The sequence below is a fragment of the Camelina sativa genome, chromosome 9 (assembly GCF_030686135.1).
Source record: "Camelina sativa cultivar CO46 ecotype springtype chromosome 9, ASM3068613v1".
NCBI lineage: Eukaryota > Viridiplantae > Streptophyta > Magnoliopsida > Brassicales > Brassicaceae > Camelina > Camelina sativa.
Window position 1 is genome coordinate 19977896 of NC_141888.1, and position 18067 is coordinate 19995962.

General features: G+C 33.1%; 6 protein-coding genes and 2 long non-coding RNA genes across 13 annotated transcripts; 7 read left to right on the forward strand and 1 right to left on the reverse strand.

The window, feature by feature from the left end:
• Nucleotides 1-37: 37 nt before the first annotated feature.
• On the reverse strand, nucleotides 38-1966 carry LOC104711047 (Ribonuclease P protein subunit P38-like protein). Of its 4 annotated transcripts, none has more exons than XM_087465125.1 (4): nucleotides 1156-1966; nucleotides 992-1047; nucleotides 762-908; nucleotides 38-610 (listed from the first exon to the last, which is right to left on the reverse strand). In XM_087465125.1, exons 1-4 carry the CDS (start codon nucleotides 1735-1737, stop codon nucleotides 583-585), a joined length of 813 nt encoding a protein of 270 aa, XP_087321251.1. In that variant the 5' UTR covers nucleotides 1738-1966; the 3' UTR covers nucleotides 38-582. The 4 variants fall into 4 exon arrangements, with proteins under 4 accessions (XP_087321251.1, XP_087321250.1, XP_019086006.1 ...); XM_087465124.1 differs by having other exon boundaries at nucleotides 38-613; XM_019230461.2 differs by having other exon boundaries at nucleotides 716-908.
• A 3195-nt stretch (nucleotides 1967-5161) lies between these two features.
• LOC104711050 (Histone superfamily protein) lies at nucleotides 5162-5658 on the forward strand. The gene has a single exon (XM_010427719.3). It carries the CDS (start codon nucleotides 5236-5238, stop codon nucleotides 5545-5547), a length of 312 nt encoding a protein of 103 aa, XP_010426021.1. The 5' UTR covers nucleotides 5162-5235; the 3' UTR covers nucleotides 5548-5658.
• A 333-nt stretch (nucleotides 5659-5991) lies between these two features.
• Nucleotides 5992-8041, forward strand: LOC104715305 (ACT domain-containing protein ACR9). Of its 3 annotated transcripts, none has more exons than XM_087467416.1 (6): nucleotides 5992-6310; nucleotides 6410-6659; nucleotides 6761-6816; nucleotides 6889-7243; nucleotides 7346-7630; nucleotides 7713-8041. In XM_087467416.1, exons 3-6 carry the CDS (start codon nucleotides 6788-6790, stop codon nucleotides 7857-7859), a joined length of 816 nt encoding a protein of 271 aa, XP_087323542.1. In that variant the 5' UTR covers nucleotides 5992-6310; nucleotides 6410-6659; nucleotides 6761-6787; the 3' UTR covers nucleotides 7860-8041. The 3 variants fall into 3 exon arrangements, with proteins under 3 accessions (XP_087323542.1, XP_087323541.1, XP_087323543.1); XM_087467415.1 differs by having other exon boundaries at nucleotides 6410-6628; nucleotides 6711-6816; XM_087467417.1 differs by having other exon boundaries at nucleotides 5994-6310; nucleotides 6410-6628.
• Nucleotides 8042-9114: 1073 nt separating this feature from the next.
• LOC147938357 (uncharacterized) lies at nucleotides 9115-10419 on the forward strand. Its single transcript, XM_087465601.1, has 6 exons — nucleotides 9115-9168; nucleotides 9258-9522; nucleotides 9601-9700; nucleotides 9875-9999; nucleotides 10110-10194; nucleotides 10272-10419. The coding sequence occupies exons 1-6, from the start codon at nucleotides 9115-9117 to the stop codon at nucleotides 10417-10419; spliced, it is 777 nt and encodes a 258-aa protein (XP_087321727.1).
• Nucleotides 10420-10941: 522 nt separating this feature from the next.
• Nucleotides 10942-11502, forward strand: LOC147938358 (uncharacterized). Its single transcript, XM_087465602.1, has 2 exons — nucleotides 10942-11178; nucleotides 11266-11502. Exons 1-2 carry the CDS (start codon nucleotides 10942-10944, stop codon nucleotides 11500-11502), a joined length of 474 nt encoding a protein of 157 aa, XP_087321728.1.
• An 811-nt stretch (nucleotides 11503-12313) lies between these two features.
• Nucleotides 12314-13056, forward strand: LOC147938359 (uncharacterized). The gene is made up of 3 exons (XR_015565521.1): nucleotides 12314-12501; nucleotides 12567-12837; nucleotides 12942-13056. It is a non-coding gene; the product is annotated as an uncharacterized LOC147938359 (long non-coding RNA).
• Nucleotides 13057-13179: 123 nt separating this feature from the next.
• On the forward strand, nucleotides 13180-13839 carry LOC147938360 (uncharacterized). Its single transcript, XR_015565520.1, has 3 exons — nucleotides 13180-13322; nucleotides 13407-13491; nucleotides 13588-13839. It is a non-coding gene; the product is annotated as an uncharacterized LOC147938360 (long non-coding RNA).
• Nucleotides 13840-14290: 451 nt separating this feature from the next.
• On the forward strand, nucleotides 14291-15638 carry LOC147938361 (uncharacterized). The gene is made up of 6 exons (XM_087465603.1): nucleotides 14291-14425; nucleotides 14520-14787; nucleotides 14884-14995; nucleotides 15091-15218; nucleotides 15433-15520; nucleotides 15599-15638. The coding sequence occupies exons 1-6, from the start codon at nucleotides 14291-14293 to the stop codon at nucleotides 15636-15638; spliced, it is 771 nt and encodes a 256-aa protein (XP_087321729.1).
• The last annotated feature ends 2429 nt before the right edge of the window (nucleotides 15639-18067 follow it).

The window sequence follows — 18067 nt, forward strand, 5'->3', positions numbered from 1 at the left end:
TTAACTATACATATTCCAACAAAACATGTGAACATTATTTTTATGACTTGAGAGATTCTAATCTTCATTATTAAATTCATTGCGACTTACAAACATGACTCACTTGACCCTACAATTTGCTTATTAATCAGATCAAATCTAGGCTTCTACGCTGATCTTTTACAGGTTAACCACAGTTACAGAGCGACAAAAACATAACACTAAGCCAAAAGAAAAAAAAAAAATGGCGAGTTAGCCTTAAAAGATAAGAGAATTGTGAATCCTACTGAACAAAAGGGTATCGAGCAACGTAGAATTCCCTAACGCGCGAAGCCCCATCTCTAGCAAGTATGCCTTCGAGATCACCAATGATCCTAGCCAGCCAAATCTCCAAGTTTCTCTGAACTTGTTTTAAATTGTTCTTGATCAAATCAAGCGTCCTTCCTGTGTTCATCTTGGCTTGGTTTAGATGATCACCATGATTACTCCTTGTGATTTCCGTCTGCAATGAAACTAGCTTCTGCCCTGTCTCCGATGCCCGCTGCTGAAGTCTGAAACACTCTAGCAGAAACTCCGTTTGTCTTTGCGTCCTGAACTCCGGTCCTAATGTCGCGTCGCACGGATCACTACTCTGCTGTAAACAGTAAACAGTAAAACCCTTTTAGCTCTTGAGTAACTAAAACTCAAGCATGTATGTGTCATAAGCAAACTACACATAGTGTTTTAAAGAGGTAACCATTCTTCTGCATAGATCATCAATCTTCCCTGAAAGAGTCTGATACCTCTTAGCCTGTTTTCTCAACAAAGACGGAACTTTCGAAATGTCACTACGACAAACTTTCTCAAGATTTACTAATTCCTCTTCAAGTAACCTCAATTTCGCAGATACACCCGTCGCTTCACTATCAATCTTCCACGGTGATTCCCTTCTGTATAATCAAAGACAAAGGCTAAACATTACTGATCATCACATCACACAATCTCAATTCCAAAAAGATCTCTAGTCACCTACCTTGGCACAAAATGCTTCATACGGTACACAGATTCCAAAGATTCATACTGCACATCCTACAAAAAAAAACACAGAAACCAAAAACCCTAAAATCAAAAACACATCCTTCACTCTCAAACCATGAATTTCAAAATCAAGAAGCTTCAAAAAAAATAAAAATAAACCTGGAAAGGGTTAAAATTGGAACTTGGACTAATCCCATAACCATTAGGTGATGATGTTGATACAGTGAGGTGATCCACACCGTAACGTTCAATAGACTCATCTCCTTGTCCTTCATCGTCATCTTCCTCAACCCCTCTTCTAGACATAAACCCAATCATCTCATCTCTCTCACTCACCTCCCTCTCCAATTCGTTAACCCTATTCATAAACTCTTCCCTCTCTTCTTCCATTTCGTGAATCCGATTCAACAACCGTTTCTCCTCTTCTTGCCACGCGTTCCTGTGACTAGCGAAGATGTCGACGACACGCGCGTTGGCTTTCGAGTCCTCCACGCGCCGTGATTTCATCTGACGGACTTGTTCCTCCGCCGTCGCGAGCCGCCGTTTCAGCTCTTTGACTTCGGATGTTAGTTTAGGGACTAGTGAGATTGCGTCGTTTGGGAGATGAGCTAGCATTACTGAGAAGCTTAAACCTAGAAATGACTTGGCTAGCTTCTTCAATTCATGCTCTTCTTCTTCTTCTTCCTCAACGAAGCTTCTCACTCTCAATCTCTCTTCTTCAGGTTCAGGAACAGACGCCATTTTTGCGAAGCTCAGGGAACTAAAAAATACTAAGAAAAGACAAATTTTTAATTTTTTTGGCTTCTTTTTTTTTAATACTATAAAGCAAAAAAAAGGGAGCTCACTTTTGACGAATATATAATACAGTATACAATAAAAATTAAATTACATGTGATTTAAGATATAAATCACATCACGAAGTTTAAATTAGATATTGACATATAGATGAATCGTACAACACTCACTACCACAGTACCACTTAGGCCTGGACACTAATACCCGTTACCCCTACTCGATCCGTTACTCGGCTCGTACCCATCCCAAAAAAAAAGGTAAAGGATATTATAATTATATTACCCGTAAGTAAGGGACGAGTATAGGGTATTAGTTTAGTTTTCAATATCCGTCCCGTTATTTGGCCCTTTATCCGTTTTGCTACCCGACCCGTAAATATCCGTTAATATTTGGTATTATTATTATTATTTATTATTAATTTATAGAGTTAAAGTTAAAACCTAAGTTCAACTTAGCCTAAATGAATTAATATATTATTTTTATTTTCAAAATTTATAATTTTATAATTTTTGGAACTATATATTGCATAAATTTATGAATTTTTTATTTTTTGAATTTCAAAATATAAAATTATTATTGCGATTATTGACATTTTTTATCGGATACTCGTTTTTCCGGGTAATAATAAAGGGTCGGGTATTTAAAGGGTCAACTATTTTTTATCGGGAACCCATTTTTCCGGGTACCCGTTATTTAAAGGTAGAGTATGAGTAAATTTTTTTATGTTACCCGTTAGGATCGGGACGAGTAAAAGGTCTGAGAAAATTTAAGGGTACCCGTTCCGTGCCCAGCACTAGTACCACCACCTAACAAACATTATAAATTCGTCTTACCCAAAAAAAAAAAAAACTAATTATAAATTCCGCATTAAAAGATACAAATAGAATATGGTTAAGGTTGGTGCTTTTGTTAACTTGTTGTATTTGCAGAGGTTTAAAATTTTTAGATCACATTTGTTGATGAATAATATAAATTATTGTATTTTAGATTAAGAATTAGTTTAGTAAGCACATGCAGCTACCAGACATTTTTATTAATTAGTCTGACATTTGATGATAAAAATAAAATTACCAATATTTAAGAAAAAAACATCTATTTGGAACTTTTTTATATAGTTCATTACATAGCCATATCACACAATTGGGTTAGGAAAATTCAGTATTTGTTTGTTTGTTTCTAATTGTGTATATATATGGATGATGATGAGTAATTGAGTAGTCGGTTGTCTGACTTGAATGAGGCAGGACCATTGTAAGAGAAGAGATGAAGAGAGAGGCTTCTTCGTCTCTTGAATGCAACAAAGAAGATCAATCAAAATCATATCACGGACCCGACCAATCTCCACCTCCCAAATTGCACATGATTTCATCTGTCCCCTATCTCTCATTTATTTTATTTTGTTTTCGAAGTTTTGGACAATTGATTAGGTTTACTATGAATATGCTATGCTTTACAAGACCACAACTAGAAACTAGATACTAGATTGACGTACAAGTAGAACACATATTTTTATCATTTCTTTGGTTTCTTTTATATTCCTTTTGCATACGGTACACTATTTCCCCGAGCTATGCATTCGAATTTTCTTTATAATGAGCATGCAAATGCAATATCCTATTCTCGTACTTCAGAGTGAGACGTTCCACCAGGTTTCCATGGTACCGAACCACGTTGTTAAATGCTTATTTTCCCAATTAGCCTATTCTCCTACTTCACAATGTAATTACACACACTAGTTCTTTTGTAAGTCCATGTTCGCAAAATTTTATCAAAAAGAAGAACACCTGCCAACGTTGAAACCATCATCGCTTGTTTAATGTTTCTCATGTTTCTACCTCTACAAAAGCGTGAAAGTTATCATAGTAACACGCCCTCCCAAAGGGCCATTTCCAATCTGTACAATGTCAAAAGTGCCAATTTATACATATACAAACGATCGGTGTCAATTTCTACCTATACTCTATAAAATTCAAATTTCATACCCAATTTTATAAAATAGTGCCAATTTCAAAGTCAACATCAACAAATATTAGTCAAGAACTGACTCATATGACACGTGTTTGAGGAGGTGGCATCGAGCATCAAAAACAACGTCATTTTGATGCTTTAGTTTCGTTTAAAAGAAAAATGTAACAACGTAGAATCGAACCCTGGCCTATCAGAGTTTTAAACAAAGCTTTAACCAATTGATCCCACAAACTTATTCGAAATAATATGGAAAGATTATGTTTATAACTATATTGACCAATCTCCCTCCTTCCTCCACTTCCTTTCTTTGTTGGCATTGTCGATGGCTGCTCCGCCATGGTTCTTTGATTTCCTTCTCCATAGTATTTGAACCGATCTCTGCTTGCTAAGAGAGACGAACATATCAAATTTTTCTAACTTCTCTAGTTTTGATAATTTTGGCATCCTCATTCAAAATTGACTGGAAAACAGAAACCCTATTTATGATGATGATGATGATCAGAGAATCTCCAAAGTTTAAAAGAATCAAAAAGTAAAAATCAAATCTTGGAAAACCACAATAAACGGAAACACTCAGCGACTGGGCCAACGGAGGCGGATTTAGATGGAGAACACAGCAGCCATTGAAGATGCGAAGAAAAAAAAGGAAGATGAAGTAGAGATTATCGCACAAATATATAGTTATAAACATAAAAGTTCCTTAATGTTTCAAATAACTTTGTGGGATCAGTTGGTTAAAGCATTGATAGAAAGATTAATTGACCAGGGTTTGATTCTAGGTAGTTACATTTTTTTTTAAACGAAACTAAAGCATCAAAACGATGTCGTTTTCAATGCTCGATGCCACCTCCTCAAACACGTGTCATCTGAGTCAGCTGTTGAGTAATATTTGTTTATATTGACTTTGAAATTGGCACTATTTTATAAAATTGGGTATGAAATTTGAATTTTATAGAGTATAGGTAGAAATTGACACCGATCGTTTGTATAGGTATAAATTGGCACTTTTGACATTGTACAGGTCGGAAATGGCCCTTTTCCCTCACCTCAACCAATTGATCCAAGATATAGAACTACTAGAGATATTATTGAAAATGGTTACATAAATTTTATAAGTGTGACCAAAACAAAACAAAGAACAGAGCACGTGTCGAAACGACCGCGTTTCAATTTTTTTTTATTAAACGACGAAAGGGAGAAATGAAAACACGCGAAAACTGAACCCGCAAAAATTCTCCCGCTATAAGTTAACAAAACATTTGGAGACATTCGTGAGTCACGCGGATCGACTCTACTTACCGTTGATTATATCTTAATCGACGGTCAATAACTATCCTTAATATTCACAGAGATTGAGATCCATCACTTTATTTATATGCCTATATAACAAACACACCGCTCTATTCTTTTATTTCACATCTCACCAGTTTTAATTAGCTTCACAGAGCAAAATCAAATCCAAATCTTCTCGAGAAAATGTCAGGCCGTGGAAAGGGAGGTAAAGGTTTGGGCAAAGGAGGAGCCAAGCGTCACAGGAAGGTTCTGAGAGACAACATCCAAGGAATCACCAAGCCTGCGATACGGAGGTTGGCTCGTCGAGGTGGCGTCAAGCGTATCAGCGGTCTGATCTACGAGGAGACGCGTGGCGTTCTCAAGATCTTTTTGGAGAACGTTATCCGTGATGCTGTTACTTACACCGAGCACGCAAGGAGGAAGACGGTGACTGCCATGGATGTGGTCTATGCTCTTAAGAGACAAGGAAGGACTCTCTACGGATTCGGTGGCTAGGGTTTTGAATTGTTTGTTCTTTTGTGCTTTTTACGTTTAGTAGAAATGTTAATTTTCAGAATTTGCTGTTAATTCTCTTAAAACTCAAAAAAACGAAGGATCTATTTGCAATTTCGTAGTCTTGATTGTGCTTCTCTTTGCTTCTATATGCTTGTTTGTTTTCTAGCCATTGAACACAGTCATCGTCATCAAAATTGTAAAGCTCCTTAGGCTAACTGTCTTGGTTGGAGATAATAACCAGATCGGTTTGGATTGGGTTGGTTAAATACTGATTGGAATCTGTCGTATCAAAAATCAACTCCGGTTATCTGGTTTGCCGTGAACAAAATCGAAACCTGTCTTATGAACCAAACCGCGATCCTCGGTTAATATACCAACCCGTGTTGTATGTATACGGGACTAACCGGTTTTGCTATATCAAACCGAATTTAACTTTCGGGGTTTACAACAAACTTTCAAAAATTGTCAAATCATATAATCTCTCTCTCTCTCTCTCATATGTTCTAGAGAGAATCAGAAAGGGAAGGATCCAGAGGAGACGAAGCTTGGATTGGAAATTTGGAATCAGCTCTCGCCGTGAATTAGATCGGAATTGATTCACGAGAAATGGGAGCTCCGGGAAGCGAAGACACCGTCATGATAGAAATGGGGAAGAAGCTAGGAGACGCGCATGTTATCACCGTGAATTGTCCTGATAAGACTGGTTTATGTTGCGATGTTTGCAGAATCATCCTCGATTTCGGACTTTACATCACAAAAGGAGGTACGATTCTTCCAGAAATTGGCTCGATTCAGTAATCCTGATCATGTTCTTCTGTAATTTTTGTTGCTTAGATTACGAAATGATTTTGGTGTGTGTTAGATGTTACAACTGATGGAGTATGGTGTTACATAGTATTGTGGGTGGTTCCTTACTATGATTCTCTTAGATTGAGATGGTCACATTTGAAGAACCAGCTTGTATCTGTATGCCCGTCTTGCTCAACCTACTTTGTGCTCGATTTAATGCCTTCTTGTCCTGCATCCACGCCTGTTTACTTGTTGAAGTTCTTTTGCCTAGACCGGAACGGACTCTTACACGGTACTGTGACTGATCTGACCGTCGTAAACTAGTATGTGTTAATTTTTCTTTAATCTTGATTGTGTGAGAATCTTGTTTGTAGATGTTACTAGAGTACTAACTGAGCTTGAGCTCTCAATTCAAACCGTGAAGGTGACTACCACGCCAGATGGGAGAGTTATGGATCTTTTCTTCATTACAGATAACATGTGAGTGAGTTGACTTAAATTAATCTGCTCCTTAAGACTTATTCGTAGTAATGTTTACCATTGTCTGCTTAGGGATCTTTTACATACAGAGAAGCGCCAAGAGGATACACGAGGGAAGTTTCGTTCTGTCTTGGGAGAATCCTGTATAAGCTGTGAACTTCAGTTGGCTGGTCCTGAGTATGATTGTCATCAGAATATTCCATCTCTTTCTCCACCAGTGGCTGAGGAGTTGTTTTCGTCTGAGCAGCTTACCGATGAAGATAACCGCGTACAGCTACTTACTGATGATATGATAAAGCTGAAGGATTCTGCAATCGCAGTCGACAACTGTTTAAGCCCGGCTCACACATTACTCCAAATACGCTGTGTTGATCACAGAGGTTTTCTCTATGATGTACTAAGGACATTAAAAGATTTTGAGATTAAGGTAATTGGTAAAACTAACATGCGTATTTTGTCAGATTTTATGATATTATTAGTACACTGGCTTTCTTTTGTGTTATCTTAGTTTTGTGATCTGTTTCTGCAGATGTGTTATGGCAGGTTCTCACCTCAAACACAAGGTCATCGGGACCTAGACCTATTTATTCAGCTGAAAGATGGGAACAAGATTGTGGATCCTGATAAGCAGAATTCGTTATGTTCACGTCTGAAAGCTGAAATGCTTCACCCTTTACGTGTCATAATAACAAACCGAGGGCCAGACACTGAGCTTATGGTTGCTAATCCAGTTGAGCTATCTGGTAAAGGCAGACCAAGAGTGTTCTATGACGTGACCCTTTCACTAAAAGTGCTTGGAATCTGCGTCTTCTCGGTAAGAAACAAATCTATTCGCGGAAATCTTAGAATCAGTGACTCTTAACAATGAACTGCTTTGTTTTTTGATTCATTCTCAGGCTGAAATAAGGAGGTACACGGCTAGTGACAGAGAATGGGAAGTGTACAGATTTCTTTTGGATGAGAACTGTTTGTTCCAGCTCGGTAGTGCTTCTGCTAGGAATGAGATTGTTAATAAAGTGAGAAGAACATTAATGGGTTGGTGAATTGAAGACCTAGTATATTGATATGTGATCTTATCATATATGGCGTGGGTTTTGTTATGTGTTTAATCTTTATAGGTTCATGTAAATGCTTTTATCCGTTTGTCTGTTGGTAAGTCCTCTGCCAATATCGGCTTTAGTATATTTGGTATTTTCCCTTCGAAATGTCACACCAATTATCACCACTCCCATCTTCACCATAACAAAAAGGAAAGAAGATGCTCATCGCAGATACCGTTCTTGGCAACTGGATCATAAGTAAAACATAGACATAAGTCACAAAATCATCACAGCACACTTCGTTTTCGATTTGAGGCCGAGGCATCTGTTGAACTAGACATCGTAGTAAAGCGGTTGTGAATGGCTACTAGTATTTGACCAGCGATATATCACAGAATAAATTTATTTTTACATAAATATAATTTAACAAACTTAATTTGATATGTATCTATACTATTAAAGCAGAAGTACTCTCTAGAGTAAAAATGGACCATGACTTGGTTTTGGTAGGTTTTTCATTAAAAATGATTAGAGAATCACAAAATTTAATCTAATTAACCTATAGTTTCGATTTTGACAAATGACGAAAATGCCCTCGGTCGATTACTTTAAAAAAACGGGTCGGGACGCGGATCCTTAAAAAAACCGACAATAGAAGGAAAATAACCACCGGATCTGTTTGTGTTCGAGAATAATATTTTTCGGATCCAGTTTATTATTTAATTCAAGATTAGTTAATTAAGATCCCAAACAAACCCATTCGTTATAGGCAAACACTCTGATTTCATAAATTTTAATACCGAAGAATTTGAATATTTACTTAATTACCGAAACATATCATAACAAATATTAATTTAAAAGGAAATTTTTCTGATTCAGTTAAAATCTTATAAAACGAATATTCAAGTTACCATATTTTGTTTAATTCCTTGATTTCCGATGTTACAATTATGAACTAATCTTTTACGATCAAATTTTCAAAGGAATATTCGTTTATCAGTTGTAACGAATCAAGCAAGTAAATATATTTTGCGTATATTCCTGATATCAAATCTTAACTTATAAGTGATAACCTAAATCAATGAATTATAACTATAAATATATTGAGAACTTTCTATTGGATTATTATACTAAAATAACGATTTTTACTTCGTTACACAAAATGATGGCTCTACCCCTATCTTACACTCCTTTGAAAGACCTAAAACCATACAAAAACGCTTGGCGTATTCAAGTCAAAATTCTCCACAGTTGGAAAATGAATACCGCTAAACTTGGTGAATCACTCGAACTAATTCTCGCTGACGAAACAGTATGTATTTTAAGTATAGATTTATTATTCTTTTGCTAATATATTAATATCAATTCATTCTAAGAGTATTTTTTTTTTGTTTTATATAGGGTGACAAAATAGGAGCTTCTATCAGAAAGGATCATATCAAAAAGTTTGAATCTGAATTGAAGCCTGGATCTTGGAAAGTTATATCAACTTTTGGTTTGAATCTCTGTACATCCTACTTGCGTCCTTCTCTTATTAAGTATAAGATTAGTACCAGATATGGTACCACAATTATTCCTTCTGAAAATGTATCTGATGATCATTACCTATCATTCACATCGTTTGATAGTATACTTGCTGGAAATCTTGACAAAAATCTCCTGCTAGGTAATTTCATAATACATATATTTTGTTTCTAATTTACAAAGATGATTTTATTAATAGTTGTATTATTTATATTTACAGACGTTATTGGTCAAGTAGTCAGTTCTGGAGGTTTAGAAGAAATCACAAGTCGTAACAACATTACCAGGAAGAAAATTGAGTTTGAGATAAGAGACACTGAGTAATATTATAAATCTAAATATATATTTTTAGATTTTTTTTGTTCATAACAAAAATAATATATATATTTTCATGCTTATACATTATACTATTTAAAATCTATTTTATATAGATTTTCATGCTTATACGTTATACTATTTTAATATAATCTATGTCTGTTAAAATTCTTATTTAGGGATAAACGATTATCATGTACTCTATGGGAAACCTACGCTGAAGCTTTAGATCGTGTTATCAATGATTCAAGTGATGGAATGGTTATGTGTTTCCTACGCTTTGTTAAACAAAACAGCTATAAAGGTAACAGTACGCATAATATTTATACATTTAATTTATAGGGCACAGAATATTTATCAAAAGTATTTTTAGAAAACATTTAACTACTGTATCATATTTATATTTCATTTCAGAAAAACGATACATTGAGAATGCTTTCGATTCTTCTATCTTGATGATCAATCCTCAGTTACCAGAGATGGAGGCTTTTCAGAACATGTAAATTCAAATAGCTATGAAATTATTAATCAACAATATGTTTCATTATGATTTACTATTCCTCTTTTTCATTTTAGTCTTCCTGCGGATCAATTGGCTTTAACAATTACCAATTCTGGTGGAAAGAGAGTTTATAACCCGTCTGGCTCCAAGAGTGGTCTTGACTTTCCTTTGCAAATGATTGCTGACGTACTTGCTGAAACAGAGGTATTTTACATTTATTAATAGTCTAACAATATATTAACATAATCTATTTTGGAAAATGTATGAGTTATAAGCTTAAGGATGTAATATTATTTTGATAGGTAGGAAAATGTAGAATCGCATGTACTATTTCAGCAATCGATACAGATTGGGGTTGGTTCTACATTAGCTGTCGAAAGTGTAATAAGAAGGTTGATAAAGAGGACCTGTCAATTAAAGTGGAAGATGTTAAGAAACCAAGCAAATCAAGGTGGAGGTGTGAAACCTGTAACGAGTGGGCCACGTTGATTGAGCCTAAGTAAGTCTTCTAATTATTTGTCATATATTTTGAAATATGAATATTTGTTGGTTTATCTATTAGATGATTAATTCCTCTTTAGGTACAAATTACATGTCCACGTTTGGGACAAGAGTGGTGAAACCAAAATTTTCATGTTTGATAGTTGGGCATAAAAAATTGTTGGTGTTTCCGCAGCTGAAATCCTAAATGGTTCATTTGAAGAGGTATATTTTTAAATTCCTTGGTTAGATTTTTAACAAAATATGGAATCATTCACAATATCGAATATGCAGATTACGGATCCTACTTTGATCCCTGATCAGATTAAGGCTGTGTGTGGGAAGACCTTTCAATTTCTGATATGTATTGGTGGGGACAATCTTTCTGGTGCTAATGATAGTTACAAGGTTGCTAATGTCTGGGAAGGCAATAAATTCATGGAAATTAGTAATGAAGCATCTGAAAATACTATTGACAGAATTAGTCTCACCTCTGAACAGGTTTGCCTTTTTTTTATTAAATATAGTTTCTATATATCTATATAGTGCTATCAGAAACATCTAATGTATATACTTTTTTACGTGCAGGCATCACTGATGATTACTAATGGCACTGAGCCTTATGAAACTGATCATTCTTCCAGTTCAACTCCTTCGTCGAAGCGCAAAACAGAAGCCACAGACCCAAACATTGATCAATCATCTACAAGCAAGAAAAAATGTTCCGATCAGTCTACTGATTTCACCGAAGATAAAGGAGATTATCCTACCAAGGATTTGAATGAAGTCATTAGCTGTGAAGATGTTGATCACGGAAAAACATAGTCCTACTCCACGTTTGGTTTCCAATTATTTTCACATTTTTCCTTTGAACAATAAAAAACATTTTTAAATGCTTATTTTAAAACTTTGTTGGTTATTTATTTGGTTCAGTTTTTAATATTATTTTGCTTTGGTTATTTATATGGTATTTTTATTGTTTATAATTTATTTGTTCAAAACTTAATTTATTTTACTAGATATTTGACTGTTTAGTTTTTTTCTATACTTTAGAATATTGTACTCAATTATTTAATTTAGAAATCTTCAATATAGTAAAATAAGGATCTCTTTCAACAGAGACATTGATGATGAATTAGACTTCTAAGAATCATAGTTTCAATGGAGTATATGATGATGAAATCTACTTTGAAGTAGCATCAGTTTCATCATGTATCTATAAATGTAAAAGAAATTTATACTGATTCTAATTTTTATTGCAGTACATGCGATTAGTAAAAACTGCAATTCAAGCAGACTGTCTAATTAGTATTAGTACAATATAAATATGAATTAATCTATTACAATGTATAGTTTCGATCAAATTTAACCATTGCATGTATGGATTATACACCAAACATAAATTTTTTGTTATTTTCAAAGTCTTCGCTTTGATTACTTCAATTTCGAACTGACAAAAAAAAAACCGACATAAATTTGTAAGTAACTTCCAATCACTTTTCATATTCCTCTTTTCTATATATATATATATATATATATATATATATTTATTTTTTTAATTTTTTTTGCAACTTCAAACTTCATTCACGATAAAACATTTACTATATATCTATTATCTAAAATATTCTAACCTCTCACCTTTCATCATCTTTCTTCTTTCTCCAAAATAATCAAGAACCAAACCAAAAAATGGTTGCATACATAGAGGATTTGAATCCATCAACAGATAGGTTGAGTGTTGCTGTTAAAGTACTGAGGCTCTGGATACCCGAAATCATCATAATGCAGCCTACCTACATTTGTTTGATCTTGGTTGATGAGAAGGTAACAATCCATTTATATCCTTCTTCTTAATATTTAAATCTGAAATTAGTTTTTATATATTTTAGGGAACAAGAATTCAAGCTAAACTCCGAAGTCAGCTTTACTTTGATCAGTACATAGATTTGTTGCAAGAAGGACGATGGTTTCTTCTTTACAAATTCCAGGTTATTGAAAATCAGAATATTTACAGGAATTGTAACAATTCTTCTGAAATATTGATCACTAGCCAAACTCGCATCACTGGAATCCCTCCTAGATGTCCAGACAACTTTTTCCATCTAATAGATGCACTAACAGTTGAAAATGCCGCAGAAGATGAGAGAAATTGTTGTGTTGGTAATTTTATTTAAATATACTGTTTAACTTACAGTTTTAATAAAACATTATTTCCTTAGATTCATAGTTTTTTTAATTTCTTTGCTATTTTCAATCAATTTCAGATTTGTGTGGAACGGTGGTAAGAGTAAATCTACCGCGTAAAATTGTTTTTCTGGAAAATGAAGTTGGATTCAGTGGTCTGAAAGATGTTCTTCGCTTTACTGTAATTGACATCAAGTAAGTTAAAAGTTTATAAATTTTTTAAAGAAGTACTACCTCATTTGATTTATATTTGCCATTGAAAATAATACATAGAAGAAACCACTGAAGTTGTCCATTGTTAATTTGTTTATTGTAAAGTAACGAACATATTCAATGTATTGCCGTCGGTGATACATGTTCTGAATTTCGGGAAAAATGGGAACAATATGTTGCGAGTCCTTCCTATGCCAGTGAACCAGTATTGTGTCTGCTTATGTTTTGGAGAATCTCTGTCTTTGAAGGTACTAAGCAATATATTAGCATTTTGTACTAGATAAGCCAATAGATCAAATATAAGATTTGTCACTTACTTTTTTTTTTTAAAGGTCACCGTTGTCTAATGTCTCAAATAAGATGTTCTAAACTTTTACTTGGTAACGAAGCAAGACCATTCACTACAGATCCTGCACTGTAAGTTCATCTATAACATCTATACTATGACAGATTATTAATATGGAATCATTACTATAAGCTGTTTTAACTATTGTGTTCCTTTATCTTTCGCAGTCTTTGTTTTCATGAATCATCAGACGATGAAGATTATAACGGCTCAGAAGAAGATGAGAGTGATTCTAATGATTCGGTGTAACCTTAAGATTGATCAAGTTTACTGTTAATTTCGTTAAAAACTTTCATTTGTTTTTTATTTGAATAAGTTCAGCTCTTTGTTGTTTAGATTTTGGACCTATATTTGCGGATATTATGCCAATTACTCTTTTCAAATCTTGAAATTATGTTCAAATATATCTTTTTACCAAATTATGCATAATACCTTCAATTTCAAAGATTTTTTTTGTCAGAGTATAATTCATGATTGACATATGCATGCCATTAAAAATTTGAACATAATTTACGGTACATCTAAGACCAATGCATGCCATTTTTGAAACAGTAAGATTTCGATTCCCATTGTTTACCTTTTTTGTTTTCTCTAACTGTAATGATTACGTAACATTTATATTTCCAATAAGGGTATACGAATATTGTTAAAAAGATATCAAAGAATATAAGCGGTTATTATATATTTTGCATTATAAATATTTATTCTTAATTAATAAATCGTCGTAGTTGTCAATATATTAACAAATCGTTGTAACGATTCATAAACGACGTGTATTGACTATAAAAGGAACCAATATTTGTCATTTTAGAAGTTACCTTCTATTATCTTTATCGATTCTTGACAAAAAAAAAACACCGATCACACAAAATGGCTATTTATGATAGAGTTAAGGATCTTCTCACATGGACATCAAGCCAGAAGATTCAAGTTAAGATCTTGAGGAAATGGAGGAAGGAGTCTGAGGAAGGTTCCACAATTCATCTAATCCTTTGTGATGTCTTCGTAAGTATCTATACATTATCTTCGTAAATTCATGACTGTTTGGGAAAATATAAAAATTTGTTTTTTCATTAATTGTTACATTTTTTGAATATAGGGTGAAAAAATTGAAACAACAATTTCTCCGGATCTGTTCCAAATTTTCAACAATCAAATTGCTGAAAATGATTGGAAGATTGTTTCCAATTTCTCGGTGTGTTACCATGAGAGACGTCTGAAGCACACTCATAATGATCATAAGATCATTTTCTCCAATGACACCATCGTGGAAAATTCAGAAGTTGTTTCCAACAATCACTTCTTTGAACTCCAAACTATTGACAGAGTGTTTGATGGATTTCATTCTGTCACACAACGTCCACTAGGTAAGTTTCAAATATTTTAACAAGTTATCTGAACTTAACTATATTTTGATGGATCCGTAATATTAATCTAAGAACTATATTCCCGTTTTCTACCAGACATCATGGGCGAAGTGATCGATGTCGAATCAATGATCCATGCACATGATCCAAATGTGGAGGTTCCTAATGAGATTATGAGGATCTTACGGTTTTCAATCCGTGATTTGAGGTTCGTTAAAATTTTCACTAAAATCTTAGGTCAGTTTTATATCAAGCTTTTTTAATAGTATAGATATACTGAAACTATGTTTGATTGTTTCATAGTGGTATGGATATAAGCTGCGTGGCATATAATGAGACAGCCACCTTTTTTAACGACAATTGGTTGGCAACAGGATGTTACCATGTTGTTGCAGTATTGCAGTTTTGGCATGCCAAATATCCAAGTTTCGGTAATTAAATTATACTTTATATAGTTGTTATTCTAGATTTTTATGGATAGTAATTTTAATTTGTACGATTTTGATCAGTCGAATGTTTATACCACAACTTATAATAGGACAAGGAATCATTTGATTGGTTCTTAGAAAATATCTATAGTTATTGGACATAAGTATGTAGAGATTTGTTTGATTGAAACATAGTTTATATCTTTGGAATTAATAGGTAAACGAATTGAACTGTACTCTACCCCGTTGGTATCAAGGATTCATTTTAATCCTCCAGTTGCAGAAGTCCAAGATTTCAAGATGAGGTGATTTGATCAATTTCAATTTTAATATAAAAAAAAAAAAAAATTATTGACTAATATGATCTAACTGAAATTATGCAGGCTAGAGTACCAAACTGCTGTAGATGGTGGAAGTGATTGAGAGATGCTGAAGATGGTGGAAGTGCGAAGAGATTGTTTTTAATTTGGTGTTTTAATAATGAAACTACGTTTGTCGTTTGTTTTTAATTTGTTGTCAAGACTTGAATCTAAGTTATAACTAAAAGATTTAGTAGTAAGTTAAAATGTTTCTCTTATTTTCAGTTTCATTTAATTCAAACTTATTGTTTTCTGTTATAATATTATAGAGTATATAACTAATAACTTATGGATATATAACTAAAAACCAATATAACTTATTTTTAACAATTTAAAATATGTATAAATATAGATGGATATATAACTAATAACCAATAGAACTTATATTAAACAATTTAAAATATGTATAAATAAACTAAACTTATAATTTAATTAAACTTATATTTAATTAAAATAGAGATTTCAAATGGAAGATTGTAACAAAATTATTTTTTCAAAAGAACTATATTAAAAAATACTTTGCCTTACTCAGATAAAACATTATTATGTATATATCTATATTATACAAATAACTGAGTAAAAGAGGATGATGATTTGATTTCTATCATAATCAAATCTTCACAAAATCTGGGTAATGGACTGTGCATATGTATACAAATTTTTAACATTTAATATAAATAAATATAAAATAGGAGTGGAAGTATTTTTACGTTTCACATATGTACACGAAGAGACTTTTTCCATTCTCTTCCCTTCCAAAAACCCTATAACTATCCAAACACATTTTAGGAAAAAAAAAGAAAAAAAACCTTCAATCTCACCAAAAGCAAAATAAATTTTATATATATTAGAAAATGGTTATCAGTAGAATTGCTGATCTCAGTCCTGGAAGGACCGATTGGACGATCATCGTTAAGGTATTGAGTACTTGGAAGATACATGATTTTTTCGAAAAAAGGGTCATGCTCTTGGTGGATAAAGAGGTAAATCTCAACTTAGTATATTCTTTATATCCATTTTATATTTTCTTTTGGATGTTTGATTTAATGATAAGAGATGATAAGATAATTTTGATTTTGGACATGCAAGGGTCAAACGATTGAAGCGACTTTAATCCACGATCCGCGGTTGAAAAATGTTCCAAGATATATCTATGACGGTGAATGGTATAAAATTGATAAATTTAAAGTGATCTATCCAACTCTCAGAGAAAGAAACACAACACATCCTTACCAGATAAGAATTATCGAGGAATCTGAGATGATCACTTTAGCAGATGAGGGAGAGGGTGACTTCTATCGATTCAAAGACTTCTTAGACATTAAAAATGGCAGATTGTTAAATGGTTCATCTTTTGGTAAGTACATTCATTTAACCATATTTCCAATTCCAAAGATAATCATATTTACATATATTAATATTAACATATATTTATTTATATTATTACAATATAGATGTATGTGGATGTATAATCGATGTGGAGCATAAACCTAACGATAGTAGTGCCAACGGTTATGATGAAGTACTATTTACACTCATCAATGGCAGGTACTATTTTTTGTTTTAAAGTTTACACTATGTGTTGTTTTATCTCCATATGTTTTTATTGATTTTTACTACATCAATTAGAATTATCATATTTAGATACTAAGAAGATAATAACTTTTGTTATATTTTTTTAATTGTGGAAATAATAGGAATGATAAACTCATGTGTTGTGCAAAAGGATTGTATGCTGACTATTTCATGTATTCTTGGAGATTAAAAGGATGCCATCTCACATACAAAACCGACCCAGTGTTTTGTGTTTTACGTTTTTGGAATGTTGGTGTTATTGGAGGTATGTCTCGATTTTAGACTTTATTCAACTAAATTCTATGATCAAATTTAATTGAACATAGAAACAATGATAGGAAAACCATGCATTGTCAATCGCACTGGCTCATCCAGGATCTTCATAAAACCAAACTTTGCTGGCTTAGAAAATCACAAAACAAAGTAAGTTTTATTAATAAATATTTATAATTTCTTCTTAATATGTTGTGCTCAAAGATATGTTGTTCATATATCCAGCTCTGAATTTGCGGCGTCGTATTATATAAGGAACCTGATGGGACAGAATGATGAAGCCAATCGAACATTTGCATAAGGAGATCAAGGATAAAGTAGTTTCTTATAATTGAAATATATGCATCTTCCTTTTTATGTATTAACTTTTGTATTATGTTCTTTACTTTGGTTGTACTCAGTATTTTACTTCTGTTTAGATAATTAACTTTGGCATGTTTTTATAGTCCACTTATTCAATTTCAATCGTCGAAACATCTAACTGTATAAGAAAATGCATATATGCATTATACTTATTACTTTCCACTATTGATTATAAAATCTACTAATTAACCAAATTATAGGGGAATTATATCAAAGAAACTAAATTAGGAATAAATATCTTTTTAATTACTATTGTAATTAAACGCAATCACAACAACTAAC

What these genes read in the sequence shown, in the direction of transcription:
- LOC104711050 (XM_010427719.3), top strand. Translation starts at nt 5,236, where the DNA reads ATGTCAGGCCGTGGAAAGGGAGGTAAAGGTTTGGGCAAAGGAGGAGCC.
- LOC147938361 (XM_087465603.1), top strand. Translation starts at nt 14,291, where the DNA reads ATGGCTATTTATGATAGAGTTAAGGATCTTCTCACATGGACATCAAGC. An exon ending in TTTTCAATCCGTGATTTGAG is followed by an intron (nt 14,996 to 15,090) that starts GTTCGTTAAAAT and finishes ATTGTTTCATAG; the next exon opens with TGGTATGGATATAAGCTGCG. An exon ending in GTCCAAGATTTCAAGATGAG is followed by an intron (nt 15,521 to 15,598) that starts GTGATTTGATCA and finishes GAAATTATGCAG; the next exon opens with GCTAGAGTACCAAACTGCTG.
- LOC147938357 (XM_087465601.1), top strand. Translation starts at nt 9,115, where the DNA reads ATGAATACCGCTAAACTTGGTGAATCACTCGAACTAATTCTCGCTGAC. An exon ending in TGACAAAAATCTCCTGCTAG is followed by an intron (nt 9,523 to 9,600) that starts GTAATTTCATAA and finishes TTATATTTACAG; the next exon opens with ACGTTATTGGTCAAGTAGTC. An exon ending in TTTGAGATAAGAGACACTGA is followed by an intron (nt 9,701 to 9,874) that starts GTAATATTATAA and finishes ATTCTTATTTAG; the next exon opens with GGATAAACGATTATCATGTA.
- LOC104711047 (XM_010427717.3), bottom strand. Translation starts at nt 1,737, where the DNA reads ATGGCGTCTGTTCCTGAACCTGAAGAAGAGAGATTGAGAGTGAGAAGC. An exon ending in ATGAAGCATTTTGTGCCAAG is followed by an intron (nt 909 to 991) that starts GTAGGTGACTAG and finishes TTGATTATACAG; the next exon opens with AAGGGAATCACCGTGGAAGA. An exon ending in ATGATCTATGCAGAAGAATG is followed by an intron (nt 614 to 715) that starts GTTACCTCTTTA and finishes TACTGTTTACAG; the next exon opens with CAGAGTAGTGATCCGTGCGA.
- LOC147938358 (XM_087465602.1), top strand. Translation starts at nt 10,942, where the DNA reads ATGGAATCATTCACAATATCGAATATGCAGATTACGGATCCTACTTTG. An exon ending in TTAGTCTCACCTCTGAACAG is followed by an intron (nt 11,179 to 11,265) that starts GTTTGCCTTTTT and finishes TTTTACGTGCAG; the next exon opens with GCATCACTGATGATTACTAA.
- LOC104715305 (XM_087467415.1), top strand. Translation starts at nt 6,154, where the DNA reads ATGGGAGCTCCGGGAAGCGAAGACACCGTCATGATAGAAATGGGGAAG. An exon ending in TTCTTCATTACAGATAACAT is followed by an intron (nt 6,817 to 6,888) that starts GTGAGTGAGTTG and finishes TTGTCTGCTTAG; the next exon opens with GGATCTTTTACATACAGAGA. An exon ending in TAAAAGATTTTGAGATTAAG is followed by an intron (nt 7,244 to 7,345) that starts GTAATTGGTAAA and finishes CTGTTTCTGCAG; the next exon opens with ATGTGTTATGGCAGGTTCTC.